Source organism: Elaeis guineensis, chromosome 7, assembly GCF_000442705.2.
Source record: "Elaeis guineensis isolate ETL-2024a chromosome 7, EG11, whole genome shotgun sequence".
NCBI lineage: Eukaryota > Viridiplantae > Streptophyta > Magnoliopsida > Arecales > Arecaceae > Elaeis > Elaeis guineensis.
Window position 1 is genome coordinate 7,855,998 of NC_025999.2, and position 16,255 is coordinate 7,872,252.

Consider the following 16,255-nt stretch of genomic DNA (forward strand, 5'->3'; position numbering starts at 1 on the left):
TGCTTATAAATCTTCTACTTATTGATTTTGTTATTCATAATCCAGATTTGAACTGATCCATATATATATATATATATATATATATATTATATATATATATACATTTGCACCCCTATATATAGGATAGGGCCGGATCTAATCACCCTCAACTCACGCAAGCAGGAAATTGACAAATTTATTCCTCCCAGAAGTATACCTTATCCTAGTTGAAAATGATATTTAAAATATTTTGGAAACAATTTTGGAGTTCAAAAATAATTCATAGTGAAATGAAGATAAATTTTGGTAGCACCTCTCTTATTCAATTTATTATTATTTTTTAGTCACATAAGTTAAAAGTAAACAACAAATTAAAGCCAAAGTAAGAGTCCTAACGAGACATGCTTGCATCACAAAGCAATCAAGTTGTCAAAAGAAAAAATTTCTAGAACAAAAAACCTGAAAAATTCTCTGCTCTAATACCAACAAAAGCTGACGTACTTGGGACGCCTAACGCAAGCTCCAAATTTAGTAATTTACCCAAGTTAAGTGCATGTGCAAATATAATAGAACTAAGCCTAAAATTTTGATAAGTAATTATTAATTTAAAATTCCAAAGGCTAATTATCCAGGAACTAATTAAAGAGCGATGACTCGTAGTTTCTGGCTGCACTGCCAGGGGGCCTTGTTATCGCCACGAACTCTCAGTTGACACCTCCGAGGCATTGCATGACTAAGGCCCGTGCCACCTAGCCACGAGAGGACACGATATGCATCCTCATGAAAAGAGAAGCTTTATTTGACTTCTAAAGATCAACATTGGGTACAAGAGGAGTTACTTATATATAGGTTTTGAGATCCCTTACAAAACATATGGGCACCCTTGGAATTCCAAGAGAATCCTATGTTTTCACTCATTTCTGAACACAAAAATCTTTGCTTCTGAAAACTCTATGAAGATTTACAAAACAACTTGGAAACAAAAGGGGCTTCATCACATATGTTGTTTTGTCCAGTTCATTATCTTAGATTTTTGAAGATAAAATCAGAAAACAAAAGCAATACTAAATGGGCCCCAGGCAGCGCACCCTTTGATTAGTCTCCAAGAAATGAAAATTGAGATCAAAATTGTTTGATTATCCATTGTAATATACATAGGCGACAATGAACTCAAGCATAATATTTTTATTCGATACATCAAGATAAGATAATGTAACATAAAACAGCAAGTTCTGAATATCCAATATCAGTTTACAGAACCAGAAGGGGTGGGATGCTCTGTTCGTTCCTGAAGAAGTTGCTTGGATCAACCTTATCCTTCACATATGCCAATCTTTTGAAGTTATTCTTGAAATACTTTGTACCCCAAACCCTTGCGTCTTTGTAAGTTGTATGTTTGACGGTTCTACCCAAGTCAATATCCTTGTAGTTGAGATAGGCAGCCCTTGGAAGGCTAGAGACGTATGGAGTCATGAAGGCATACAACTTCCTCATCCAATCTAGATGCCTTTTTGTCACTGCAGGATCTATCTCAAACCACCTCATGAAGTACTGAATTTTATACAGATTTCCCTTCCTGTGAGGGAAAGGAATTGCAGATTCTGAAATCTCACTCAGTTTTCCACCATAGGGATCCATTATCATCACCAGGGGCTCATCTTTCGCTTCCAGAAGAAATTTCCATATCTTTTCCCACTCGGTCTCAGGAATTGGCTCTCTCACAAAGTCTGATTTAGCTTTAAAAGAGCTGTTGTATTCAGGTTTCCTGTCCAATAAGATGTTTAGACTTTTATTGCTGTAGCCTGCAAAGAAGAGAACAGATTCCAACCAACTCATCTCCGAACCTGAGCAGTCCTTGGCCTCAAAACCCAGTTCGGGAAAGCTCTTTTCCATCAAGGGGACAAGTTCTTTGCATGTTCCAAGGAAAAGAGTGTTGAACAGAGCTTGAATGGTTCTATTTCCTGTTGTTGAGTCATCAACAGCTAGAGCTATAACTCTCATGAAAAGATTCTCATCGAACTTTTCTGCAATTTGCTGCCACCTGCTTACAAGGTACGTAGCATTTTGCCTCAAATTTCTGTTAATATTAAATGCAGTGACTATAGGTGGAACATACGCCAACTTGATTTTATAGGAGAGGACAATGCCAAAGCTTGCTGCACCGCCTCCTCTTATGGCCCAAAACAGATCCTCACCCATAGATTCTCGGTTCAGGAGCCTACCATCGGCATCAACCAATTGCGCATCGATCACATTATCGGCAGCTGTACCATACTTCCTTGATATGGTCCCGATTCCACCGCCACTGATGTGGCCACCGACTCCGATGGTAGGACATACTCCTGCAGTGAAACCAGTGGTCTTGTTGTTCACTCCAATTGCGTAATAAAGTTCTCCGAGTGTTGCACCAGCCTGAACCCAAGCGGTGCCATGCTCTGCATCGACCTTGATCGATCGGAGGTTAGCAAGGTCGACGATGATGAACACCTCATCGTCTGAAACATAAGACATGCCCTCATAATCATGGCCACCGCTCCGGACCCTGATATTAAGGCCATACTTTCTGCTGCAGACGACAGAGGCTTGAACGTGGGATTCATTTGTTGGTGTGACAATGAGGACAGGCTTCTTTGTAGTGGATGAGTAGAGGAAACGGATATTTTGGATGGATGATCGAAGGACAGTGTTGTAGGCAGTGGTATTTGGGGTATACACTACATGGCAGGAGGCATTGGAGAGTTGAGTGTGGTTTAGGAAGCATTGGTGGAAGTTTTCATGGGCTGTATTGGAAGCTGTGATGGCAGATGTAGCTGTTAGAAGCAAGAGAGAAATAATTGCAAGGTTTCCAAAGGCTGATATTGCCATTGTAACCTCTCTATCTATTGATTCTCTTCTGCAGATGATGGTTATTCTTCTGGGATGTGACTATTTATAGAGAAAATCCATGGAGTTGTGAACATGCTGGAAGAAATGCGAAGGATGGCTTAGAATTCAGCCAATACTACAAAAAATAAAGGTATAGGTAACGTTCTACTAATAGCATCATTAAAACCGCGTCTGATAAAAGTAAATGGAATCGTTTGTTTCCATTCCTATTAAATAATTTTTAGGTATGCCTTTTATTGGTTCCTATAAATACGTTTGTTACCGTTCCTATTAAATAAACTTTAGGTATGTTTTTTTTTTTATTCCAATAAATATTTATAGAAATGTTATATGAAACCACTCTTAAAAATAAAAGGAAACAGATTAAAAACGTTTCTAATAATAATTTAGAAAAATTTCAATAAAAATATTTTTATATATCTTACTCAATTTTTTTCTCCTAATTTTTTTTCAAAATTTATGAATTTAATTTTTCCCTCCTCGCCTTATTTTGATCCCTCCGGTCCAATCAATAAAAAATTAAAAAAAAAATTTGCGATCCCTCCGGTCCAATCCATAATAAATGCTCTTTGTTTCCATGGGAGCGCCTCATTCCATTAAAAAGCTTCCCATAAGAACCAAAAAGGTTCCTAGCGCCTCCCTTCCTGGCCTGTTTACCAAACAAAAAAAAATCCCTTGAGGAAACTTCCTGGCCGGTGATAGCCTCCTCACGTTCCCCTCCTCCCACGGATTAAAAAAAAAAAAAATGCTTCCCTTCTCTCTCTCGTGAAGGACTCCCCGTGTACCCTTCCTTCTACGCACGTGCCTCCTCGCGTTCCCCTTCTCCAAAAAAAATTTAAAAAAAAAAAAACATTCTCTCCTTTTTGTCTCGCGCACCTTCCCCTCTACCCACCAGTCCTCGCGTTCTCCTTTCTACCCAAAAAAAAAAAAAAAAAAAAAAAAAAAAAAAAAAAAACTCTAAAAATTATGTCACGCGCCTCCTTGTGTCCGTGGATCCCATGAAAAGAAAAATCCTGTACAGTAATACTGTGATTTTAGAGAGGATACTGACGTAAAAATCTCTGCTCTCACTTCTCTATCCGATACATTTCCAGCCCTTTTACTTTCTATCTTGTGTACGTGCATTTATATATTTTTGATGGATTGGTGGGCTATGGTTTTTCTTTTTTTTATGGGTTTTCAGTTTTTCTTGTTCTTCTTTGGTTTTTCATTTTGGGTGAGATGCAGATGCACATGAACACCATCCGGCTAGTTCTCATGTCGAGCTTATATTATGCAAAAGAAGTACAATGTCTTTTGGTCTTATTCTCAAAAAAGTTCTACTTTTGACGTGATCCAGAATCAGATCCAAGATTATGTAGTGTGCCACTAGTTTTAGAGACCTTTTTGCTAATTATATTCCTACAACATTTCGCATGGATGGGTCTTGGATCAGTTTCCTAGCTTTTAAGGTGGCCTATTGCTTATTCTGGTCTTATTTTCATAGAGAGTCGACATTCTTTTAGGTTGTGCAACATGGGATGTTTATCTTGTTCTGTGGATCAATATATTGAAGGTTCTACTTCAGGCGTCACACCTGATCTAAAATCTTTCTTCTTGTCCAACACCTACTTTGTAGAATAAGCATTGTTATGTTAACATATGCTAATAAACTTGTTTAGTCAATTGTACATCCACATTTTATAGGAAATGAATCATCCAGTTATACTTGTTATTCTTCTACAATATAACAATCAGAATAGTGTTTTTTTATTATTTTATCATATTTAATATGTTATAGATATGCTTCCGGGCAGAATATGCGAAGACCTTTGCTTTGCAACTCATGTACCTAGTAAGGTGGTTCGTGATGTTAGGCTGTGCTTGTTGGATTATTTTAAACTTATCATTAAATGACTTTGGAAAACTAAAAGACCTCTTGGAAAACTAAAGGGCCTCTTGGAAATCTGAAAGGCCTCCTTATAAAAAGGAACAAGCTTCTTGATAGATGAAGAGTTAAATACATAGAATTCTATAAATACTTCTTAGTATTCCATGCATGAATTAAATGTTATGGAATATAAAAAGGCATCTAGGCATCTATAAATAGGAAGGTGATTTGTCCATTGTTGTATGCGAAGCAAGTATTCTTCTTGTCATCTTTCCACCATAAGAGAAGAGTGTTTATTATTTTATATTTGAGATTCTTCAATTCTATCATTTGGTATCAGAGCCTTGTCTTGTTGAGAAGATTGATCCTAAGGGAAATGGCTAGTGATGTTGTGCAAATGCAAATCCCAAAGCTTACTAAGGAAAACTTTGGGAATTGGTGTATCCAGATGAAGTCATTGTTTGGCTCACAAGATCTATGGGAGATCGTTAATGATGGCTACACCGAGCCTACACCAGATCAAGAGAGAGGGTATAATCAAAATCAAAAGGAGGCTTTGAGGATTACAAGGAGGAGAGACAAGAAAGCTTTGTTTCAATTGTATCAAGTCTTGGATGAGGTGACATTTGAAAGAATTGCTGAGGCAACTTCTGCAAAGCAAGCATGGAATACTCTCTCCATCATATTTAAAGGAGAAGAAAAAGTGAAGCGAATCCGACTACAACAACTACGGGGAGAATTTGAAGTCGCCACCATGAAGGAGACGGAGAATATCTTCAACTACTTTTCTCGGATATTGGTTATCGTAAACCAAGTGAAGAGGAATGGAGAGAAGATACTTCGATCTTTGACACCGAGGTTTGAGCATATTGTTGTCGCTATTGAAGAAGCTAATGATGTGGATACTCTATCCATCAATGCGTTGATGGGTAAACTTCAAGTCCATGAACAAAAAAAGCAAAATAAAATTGAAGCAGCTAATACAGAGCAAATACTTCAATCAAAGGTGGAGGCCAAAGATCAAAAAGGAAAGGATCAAGGGCAATCTCAAGCATTTCGAGATGCTAGTAGCAACATAAGAGGTGGTGGCAACAACTACTGTGGTCGTGGTCGAGGCCGTAGTCATGGTCGAGGAGGCTACAATGGTGGAAGAGGCCGAACTCCAAATTTCAACAATGGAAGAGGTGGTAGAAGAGGTGAACATGGTCGAGGTAGAAGATTAAATGGAGGTCGTGACCAAGCAAGATCCAATGTTCAATGCTATAATTGCCACAAATATGGGCATTATAGCTATGAGTGTTGGAACAATGAGCAAAGCAACTATTCCGAATCTAAAAACCAAAAAGGAGAGCCAACTCTTCTTTTGGCATGCCAACAAAATGGAGACTTGAAGAATGTGTGGTTTCTTGACTCAGGAGCCACAAACCACATGTGTGGAAGAAAAGATCTATTTGTGGAGTTGCAAGAAGGGGTGCATGGTGATGTGAAGTTTGGGGATTTCTCCAAAGTTTCCGTCAAAGGAAGAGGCAAGATCATGATTCAACAAAAGAATGGTACGCCTGATTTTATTTTCAATGTATATTATGTGCCAGACTTGAAGATTAATATTCTAAGTATTGGCCAACTTTTGGAGAAGGGTTATATAATTCATATGAAAGGGTCATCACTAACCTTAAGAGATTGGAATGGGAAGCTGATTGCTTGTGTCCAGATGGCGAAGAACAGAATATTTTCTCTTCTCTTAAAGACAGATTCTCAAAAATGCTTGCAAGTGGATATCAAGAACCCTTCTTGGCTTTGGCATCTCAGGCTTGGACATTTAAATTTTGGAAGTTTGAAATTGCTATCTAAAGATGGTATGGTGAAAGGTCTTCCGCATATATATTATCCAAATGAAGTTTGTGAAAAGTGCACACTAGCAAAGCATACAAGAGCTCCCTTCAAAGGTGGAAAGTCTTGGAAAGCAATGAGACCATTGCAGTTAGTGCATACTGATATATGCGGTCCTCTTCCAGAATCTCATGGTGGTAACAAATATTTTATAACATTTGTTGATGATTTTAGTAGAATGTTATGGGTTTATTTTTTTAAAGAAAAGTCGGCTGCACTCTCTACATTTAAAAATTTTAAATCTTTAGTTGAAAAAGAATGTAACTATAAAGTATAAATTTTGAGATCCGATAGAGGTGGAGAATACATGTCAAATGCTTTCAGGAACTATTGTGATGAAGAAGGAGTTCGACATCAATTCACTGCTCCGTACTCTCCACAACAAAATGGAGTAGCCGAAAGGAAGAATCGGACCATCCTTGACATGACAAGAAGTATGTTGAAAGAGAAGAACCTTCCCGAGCAATTTTGGACTGAAGCGGTGGCATGTGCAGCCTATCTCATCAACCGAAGTCCGACAAAGTTCATCAAAGGAATGACACCAAAGGAAGCTTGGAGTGGCTACAAGCCAGGAGTAAGCCACTTGAAGATTTTTGGGAGCATTGCTTATGCCCAAGTGCCACAAGAGAAGAGAAAAAAGCTTGATAATCGAAGCCAAAAGTGCATCTTCATAGGATACAGTGAGCAATCCAAAGCCTACAAGTTGTATGATCCAATGGCAAATAAGGTAATCATCAGTCGTGATGTGATCTTCAAGGAAGATGATGTATGGGATTGGAGTGGCACAGATTCTCATACCAAATATGTACCACTTCATAATGAAGCTGAGGAGAACATAGAAGTGGAGGCTGCCCAACCAATATTATCACCAGCAAGATCATCTCCACCACCACAAGCTACACCGGCTTCTTCAAGTCATTCTATATCAACAAGAAGTCATGGAAGAAAATTTAGAAGTCTTAATGATCTTTATGATGAAATAGAAGCAGTTGAACAAGTTGATTTATATTGTTTATTTGCTGATGTTGAACCTCTAACATTTGATGAAGCAGTGCAGAAAGCTGAATGGAGAAAGGCAATGAAGGAGGAGATCCATGCCCTAGAGAAAAATAATATGTGGGAGTTAACTACACTTCCAAAAGGACAAAAGGCGATAGGCGTTAAGTGGGTGTACAAAGTGAAGCACACTGCTAATGGAGAAGTAGAAAGATACAAAGCTCGTCTTGTTGCCAAAGGCTACAAGCAAAAGAAGGGATTCGACTATGATGAAGTCTTTGCACCAGTTGCTCGACTTGACACTGTGAAGCTTATCTTCTCACTTGCATCTCATCACAAGTGGAAGATGTACCATATGGATGTGAAGTCAGTATTTCTCAATGGCTACCTTGAAGAAGAAGTCTATATTGAGCAACCGGAGGGTTATATCCTTAAAGGCATAGAAGATAAAGTGTATAAGTTACGAAAAGCTTTGTATGGGTTGAAGCAAGCACCCCGAGCATGGAATACACGGATCGATCATTATCTCCAAGGATACAGCTTTGTCAAGTGCCCCTATGAATATGCCACCTATGTGAAGAAAAAAGGAGATGATATTTTGATTATATGTTTATATGTAGATGACCTTCTTGTGACAGGTAGTAGCAAGAAAATGATTTATGAATTCAAAGCAGCTATGGGCAAGGAGTTCGAAATGATGGGTGGAGACTTGATGTCCTATTTTTTTGGCATCGAGGTAAAGCACAGAGAAGATGGCATCTTCATTTCTCAAGGGAGATATGCAAGAAACATTCTAAAAAAATTCAAAATGGAGAGTTGTAAGGAAGTAAACACCCCGGTGGCTTATGGAGAAAAACTTAATAAAGAAGGAGAAGGCAAGGAGGTGAACTCGACTCTCTTCAAAAGTCTTGTTGGAAGTCTTCGCTATCTCACTATAAGTCAGCCCGATATTATTTATGGAGTTGGTTTGATTAGTAGATATATGGAGCATCCAAAGGAGTCACATTGGATGGCGGCAAAGAGGATTCTTAGATATCTTAAAAGAACTCTTGATCATGGTATGTTTTACGCTCATTCCAATGATGCAAGTTTAATTGATTTTTCTGATAGTGATTGGGGTGGAGATCTTGATGAACGGAAGAGCACTTCCGATTATGTTTTTTATTTTGGTGCTAATGCTTTCTCTTGGAGCTCAAAGAAGCAATCTATTGTGGCACTATCTACATGTGAGGCGGAGTATATTGCAGCAGCATCATGTGTATGTGAGGCTATATGGTTGCGCAATTTGCTAGAAGAATTGGATCATCCACAAAAAGAGCCTATAAAGATCAATGTTGATAACAAATCTGTTATTGAGCTAGCCAAGAATCCAGTCCAACATGGAAGAAGCAAACATATCGACACTAGATTCTATTTTCTTCGTGATCAAGTCAAAAAAGGAATTGTGGAGGTTGTGTATTGCAAATCAAAGGAACAAGTTGCTGATATATTCACAAAACCACTCAAAAGTGAAGATTATCAAAGGCAGAGGAAGATGCTTGGAGTCATAGCACCAAGATGAACAAGTTTAAGGGGGGAATTGTTGGATTATTTTAAACTTATCATTAAATGACTTTGGAAAACTAAAAGACCTCTTGGAAAACTAAAGGGTCTCTTGGAAATCTGAAAGGCCTCCTTGTAAAAAGGAATAGGCTTCTTGATAGATGAAGAGTTAAATACATAGAATTCTGTAAATGCTTCTTAGTATTCCATGCATGAATTAAATGTTATGGAATATAAAAAGGCATCTAGGCATCTATAAATAGGAAGGTGATTTGTCCATTATTGTATGCGAAGCAAGTATTCTTCTTTCATCTTTCCACTATAAGAGAAGAGTGTTTATTATTTTATATTTGAGATTGTTCAATTCTATCAGTGCTGATGTCCACTTAAAAAGCGGTTCCCATATTGTCCTTTCCTATATTTTTGGTAGTTCTTCTTTTATATTTTTCCTGGTTGGATGGTTGGTTCTGAACATTATGGGTCATTTGCTAACTTAAACATGCATGCAAAATGCATAGAATGTGTTTTCTATATGCATTCCAGAAAAACTATATATATCTTTGCATATCATTTTAGCGATATCTTGAAAGGAAACCATTAACAAAATTGAAATCACACTCATTTCTTGTGTTTTCTACTTGCTGTTATACATTGATTCAAAGTTTAGCTCTTTGTATTGGTTACGGAAATTCCTTGATATAGTAGCAGTAAGTATGCATGCTATATAAAAATTACTGCATTACTAGAATTTTGCTTATATTTAAATTCATGCATGATAACTACTAACATTTATCAATACTTGGAATTTCATTTCTAATATTTATCAATACTTGACATTTTATATAGGTAATGGCATCTAGTAAGAGTTGGATGCAAATACTTAATAGGCTATTTAATGAATATAAAGTAGGAATGGAAGAGTTTTTGAACTATACCTCTGAATGCTCTTCTGAGGGTGGTAAGACACTACAAGAAAAAATAAAATTAGAAATAAAAAAATCTATTTCTAAATAAGAGAATTCTGTTGCTAAATATATTTAGCAATAGAATAGAAATAAAAAAATTTTATTTCTATCTATCTTATTGCAAAATCCATCAGAAATAAATTTGTTCATCCATTTCTAAATTTACAAACAGATTAGCAACAGAACTCTTTCCATTTCAAATTAGCAACTGAAATATATCCATTTCAAAATTAGTAATAGAAATATTTCTATTTTAAATTAGCAACGGAATACTTTTTCATTGGTAATTTGAAATGAAAATATTTCTATTGCTAATTTGAAATGAAAAGAGATTTCATTGCTAATTAGAAATGAAATATTTTATTTCTATTTTATTTTTAATTAGAAATAAAAATTTTATTTTTAAATAGAAATAAAAATATTTTTCATTTTAAATTAGCGACAGAAATAATTTTTGTTGCTAATTTGAAACAGAATATTCTTTCGATTTCTATTTAGAAATGGAAGCAGATTCTGTTGCTAATTAGAAATGGAAACAACTTCCATTGCTAATTAGAAATAAAATTTTATTTTTGTTCCATTTCAAATCAGATAAAAAATTTAAAAAAAGATTACTTTTTAGAAGCAGAATTGTAATCCATTTCTAATCAGAAACAGAATTTCATTTCTATTCTATTTCTAAATTTACAAAAATAAAAAAAATAAAAAATTTTTATTTATAATTTTCTACTTAATCCTATATTTTATGTCCAATGTTCAATTAAAAAACTAAATATGATAAAAAGTATATTTTATTAATATAAATAATAGATACAATGTAGCATTAAAATTCAAATACATCAAATAGTCTAATAAAAGAAAAATCTAAAGTCTAACTATCATCATCATCATCTTCAACAACATCATCTGGTGGAGTATCTGGATCTGGAGATATAAACTTGAAGCGGCTCATCATCCGCTGCATTATCTCCTCCATCTGGCGCATCCGATCTTGCAACCTCTGCTCTCTCTCATTTCGCTCCTCATTCTGCTCCTTCAATGTAGCAACAGTCTGCTGGAGCTCCTGATTTACAACAACAGTCTTCTAAAGCTACTAATTCTGCTCTGTCAATTTCTCTCTCAGCTATTGAAGCTCATTCTCCAATGCCTCTGAATGCATGCGAGATGACATAGCTGAGGATGATCCGTAAGATGACTGAGGATAAAAAGCAAATGCCTGAGAATCCACTCCATACACTCTACACTTCTTCTTCCCCCCAATAGCCTCATACCAAATCTATCTCTCATCCACAAGCTCGCTGCATCCCTCTTGTGACTGAGACATCTGCTTCTTAAGCATATTATAGCGATCCTGCATCATATCAATTATTTATAAATATTATCCTCAAAATTTATCTCATAGTGCAAATATTAAAAGATAATCAATTCAAATGCTTATTCACTTACATAAATTGTCTTTGTCCATCCATCAATAAGTTCACTGATAGCCTTCCTAGTATGGGTCACCTCGAATAGCTCATGTGGGAGAGATTCTCTACTATGCTTCTCTCATTGCAAAAATTCATCAATTTAAATAACTTGCATTAAAATCAATAGACACATGAATAAATATAAAAAAATTAGCTCACAAATCTCTGAGCATGTCGTGTATGGAAAATAAAACCCCTGTATGGCGAGATACCCCAGATCCTGATCCATTAGTCTCGCTGACGTGATTTGCTCTAAATCGATCACTGCGTGCTTTGAAATCTTCTTTGACCCATTTCTCCTTCCATCTTTGCCATGCAGTATCAGAGACATGTATAGGCTTCTCCTTCAACTTCCTCATGGAATGCTTAAGGGCACTATATCACTCTCTAGCTTTATGTCTCCAGCCTATCTGAATCTTTGAGGTTATGACCTCATCCCACTCAAAATATTTCTGCAATAAAATAAATAAAAAATAATAACATCCCATGTAAGAATATTCAACACAAAAATTTAAAAAAAAATAAAATAAAATAGAGGCTTGGTTGCAAAATTTGATGGCTTTGGATCACTTCCTATATAAGTCCATCATCATGTTCATGTTGATGGGTTATTGCTTAAGTCGATAATCGACCATAGAGAATTGTACATAGTGAGTTTGATTTTTCATCCAAATTGTTCAAGATCAGACATGAACAATTATAATTATCAAGTAATGTTTATTGTGCAGAGATAGGTTGTCCATAAACCAATGATGAACAAGTAATGAAAAAATGACCATAAAATCAACTAAGCCATAGGTTGACATATTTCATGTATGCTATCAGATCAAATCAACTAAACAATAGACATATTTCATACAAATTATTAATAAAATATATTTATAATTTTTATTAAAAAAAATCCAACTCTTGTTTTAACCCAATTATTGACAAGCATTAACATCTTATATTTGATTAAATTATTTATTACCTGAAATTCTTCCCAATAGAAATTCTTTGTTTCTTGAGAGATGGTCTTCCAGCAATGTCCATCCTCATCCAGCTTGTCTTTGAAAATTGATGTTATCTTTCGAGCACACATCTCAAAGGGTTCTAACTTGTTAAAAAAATAATAGATTGTACAAATGATTAGCACCAATAAAAAATAATTAAATATCATATAAAATTTAATTAAAAATATCAGTACTTATTATTGACTGCAGTTATGACTGGTTTCCTATTTTGACGATCACGAAATAATGTATCTGAAGATGGTATCGGGGTAGTAGATGGGTCTCCAATATCCACTGTGGGTGCTCCACTACTAGGAACAGTGGATGAGACAACTGTAGGAGCAGATGTTAATAATAATCGTGCTATAGAAGGTGAAGGATCATCGACCTCAGCTGGTGTACTGGCTCTCCATATATATCGTCATCACCCTCTGTATGAAGGATTGGCCTAGAAAATCCTATTTTCCTTCCTTTGTCAGCTCTAGACCCTCCATTCCAACTGATCCCTCTCATCCTGCAAAAAAAAATTATATAATTTTATAATACTATTGTTTTCTAACTTCATTCACAAAAATAAAAATGAAAATAAAAATTAAACATTCATTCACACAAATACTGTTATTCACTATCTTCACAATCTTCATCATCTTCATCATCTTCATCATTAGTTTTTGAGTCAAGCTAAGACTCCTCTTCATCCTCAACTTCCTCATCATCAATTTCAATTAGTGTCCTACTTGGATCATTCAAAGACTATTGTGCATCGTCAGCATCTATTTGTATTGATAGGACTTCCATTTCATCTTATTGAAAAGGTGCATCATGTGATAGGACAATTGCCTCCCTCACTTCAGAAAGCTCCACAACAGGCCTAGCTTTTATTTTCAAAATTGCCCACCAATTAATCTTGTCGTGCCTTAAACTAGGATATGTTGTATATTGACTTCAGTGGCTTGAATAGCAAGAACAAATGGTTCATATCTATTAAAGGATCGCTTATGATTAACTTCAACAAGATTATATTATTGATGAACCTTTGTTCCGACATTTGGTGTCGGATCAAACCAATCACATTTAAATAAGAAAGTTCTCTTGATTGGTAATCCCGAGTACTCCAGGCATATAACTTCAATCAACTATCCATAGTAGTCACTCTCATCAATACTGTAATTAACATTTTTTATGCATACACCACTATTCATCGTGGCCCTATTTGAACTATAACTTTTAGTGTGAAACTTATAACCATTCACTACATAGCCGCTATAAGTCATCACACTTTTTAACGGACCCTTTGCAATAGTCGTTAAGAATTGGTTCGAGATGTTTTTGGAGGGATCGTGTGCATATTTATAGAACCACATCACAAATTCACACTAGTTTCTTATCAACATCTGCCTGAGTGATTTGTGGATGCATATATCATAACTCATCAACAAAAATGCTTCAAACAATAAAAAAATAAATTAATATAGATTTAGAAACATTATAATCTTTTTCTATTATTAATGGTTATAAATAATTCAATGTAAAAAGATATAAATTTATATTATAAATATGTACTCAATGTATGGTTTCACTTCTGGACAATTCAATAGGATATACGTTTGAGCAACCCAATGTTCATCTTCTGTAAGATATCTAACTTTTTTTCGACCAAGTGGCCTACTAGAATATATAAAAATTAATAGATTTTCTTAATGTTCTTCTATGACTCCTCCACCATCATCGTTACATGGCACCTTTCGATGCCTTGTGTTCACGTGGTTCAAAATAATGAGCATAGAACGATGATGCTTCTTCAACTAAGTAAGCATTGCATATTAAACCTTCAACTTTGGCTTTATTTTTCACATTATTTTTTAACTTTCTAAGGTACCTGCAATGATAAAATTTATATTCAATAAATTTTATAATTATTTACATGATGAGGATATAGAGAAACAAATTAAACTATTTACCTCTCAAAGGGATACATCCATCGATATTGTACTGGATCCACAATCCATGCTTCATAAGCCAAATGCACAGGAAGATGCTCCATAGAGTCAAAGAAACTTGGGGGGAATATACGCTCTAGCTTATAGAGGATAAAAAGAATCTCTTCATTTATTCGTAACATATCTCTCTCTCTGCTGAGGATGGTAAGAGATTTTATGTCCTTGCATCAAGTACAGAAATCATAAGTATTTGAATAAGAAGGATGTTAGGTTCCATTTGTTGAAGCATGGAATAATCCGTGATTATATGACATGGACATTTCATGGGAAAGCTCCAAATGTCATTGGTCGGCATCAAAGGGAAGATCTATTAGATACTTCTCAATCTGATGATATGATTGGATTAATTAACAATATTTAGACTGCAGTTGAAATGATTGAAAGTATGCAAATTGAGAGGATTGAGACCTTTGAAACTGAAGGAGAAGGTGTTGGGATGGAAACTCCTTTCTCAAAATTGTTCCAAGATGCACAAGAGAAGTTATTTCCAGAATCTAGATTGTCAAGATTAGCTACTATTGTGAAGCTTCTCCATCTAAAAACAATGTATTGATGGAGTAATACATCATTTGATGCATTAGTTGATTTTTTGGGAGAGTTAATTCCAAGTGCTAAGGAGGAGATTCCTAATTCCTTTCACAGTTATCAAAAGTATGTGTCCGGTTTAGGATTAACATATGTTAAGTATAATGTATGCAAAAACAATTGTGTTGTCAATTGAGAGTCGTTGATTGATGCATAGTATTGTCCTATTTGCAGATCATTTAGATCGAAGGACAATGTTGAAATAAGTGTAAGAAAAAATATCCCATACAAGGTGCTAAGATATTTTTCAATCAAGCCAAGATTACAGAGGCTATATATGTCACCTGATATTGCAGAACGTATGAGGTGGGTAGAAGATGGAGAAATAAGACATCCAGCTAATACACCAAAATTAAAAATCTTATAACAATGAATATATTGAATTTGTAAGAGATCCGCATAATATTCGGTTGGATATAGCAATAGATGGGTTCAACCCGTTTGAGCAAATGAGTTCTCAGCAGAGCATTTGGCTGTTGTTCTTGTTCCATATAATCTTCCTCCATGGTTATATATGAAACAACTTTACATCTTTCTCTCATTGTTAATATCAGGACCACATAGCCCAGGAATGAGCATTGATGTGTTCTTGAAACCTTTGATTAAGGATTTGACTGATTTGTGGATAAATAGAGTTGAAACATTTGATGCTTATACAAAAAATAACTTCAGTTTGCATGCAGCTGTAATATGGACAATAAATAACTTTCCAGTATATGAGGATTTATCTGGTTGGTCTACTAAATGATATATGGTATGTCCAATATGCTATAAAGATACATATAGTCAACGCTTGAATGGGGCACAAAAAATGTATTACATGGGACATAGAAGATTCCTGCCATAGGGTCATAAGTGGCGCAAGGATGTAGCTCATTTCGATAGGACCATTGAGAAAAGGGATAAGCCTAAACCATTGTCTGGTGTGGAGATTTTAGAGATACTAGAAAATCTAGATCAACATCTTTTTGGGAGGAATGTGAGGGCTAGATACAATCAATCCAATACTATTTTTAATTAGAGGAAGAAGAGTATTCATTTTGAGTTACCCTATTAGAAGAGTTTGTTAATTCATCGTAAC

The 16,255-nt window shown here is 35.4% G+C and overlaps 1 protein-coding gene across 1 annotated transcript; it reads right to left on the reverse strand.

The window, feature by feature from the left end:
* Positions 1-1,132: 1,132 nt before the first annotated feature.
* On the reverse strand, positions 1,133-2,849 carry LOC140859433 (tetrahydroberberine oxidase-like). Its single transcript, XM_073261204.1, has one exon. It carries the CDS (start codon positions 2,842-2,844, stop codon positions 1,231-1,233), a length of 1,614 nt encoding a protein of 537 aa, XP_073117305.1. The 5' UTR covers positions 2,845-2,849; the 3' UTR covers positions 1,133-1,230.
* Between the last annotated feature and the right edge of the window lie 13,406 nt (positions 2,850-16,255).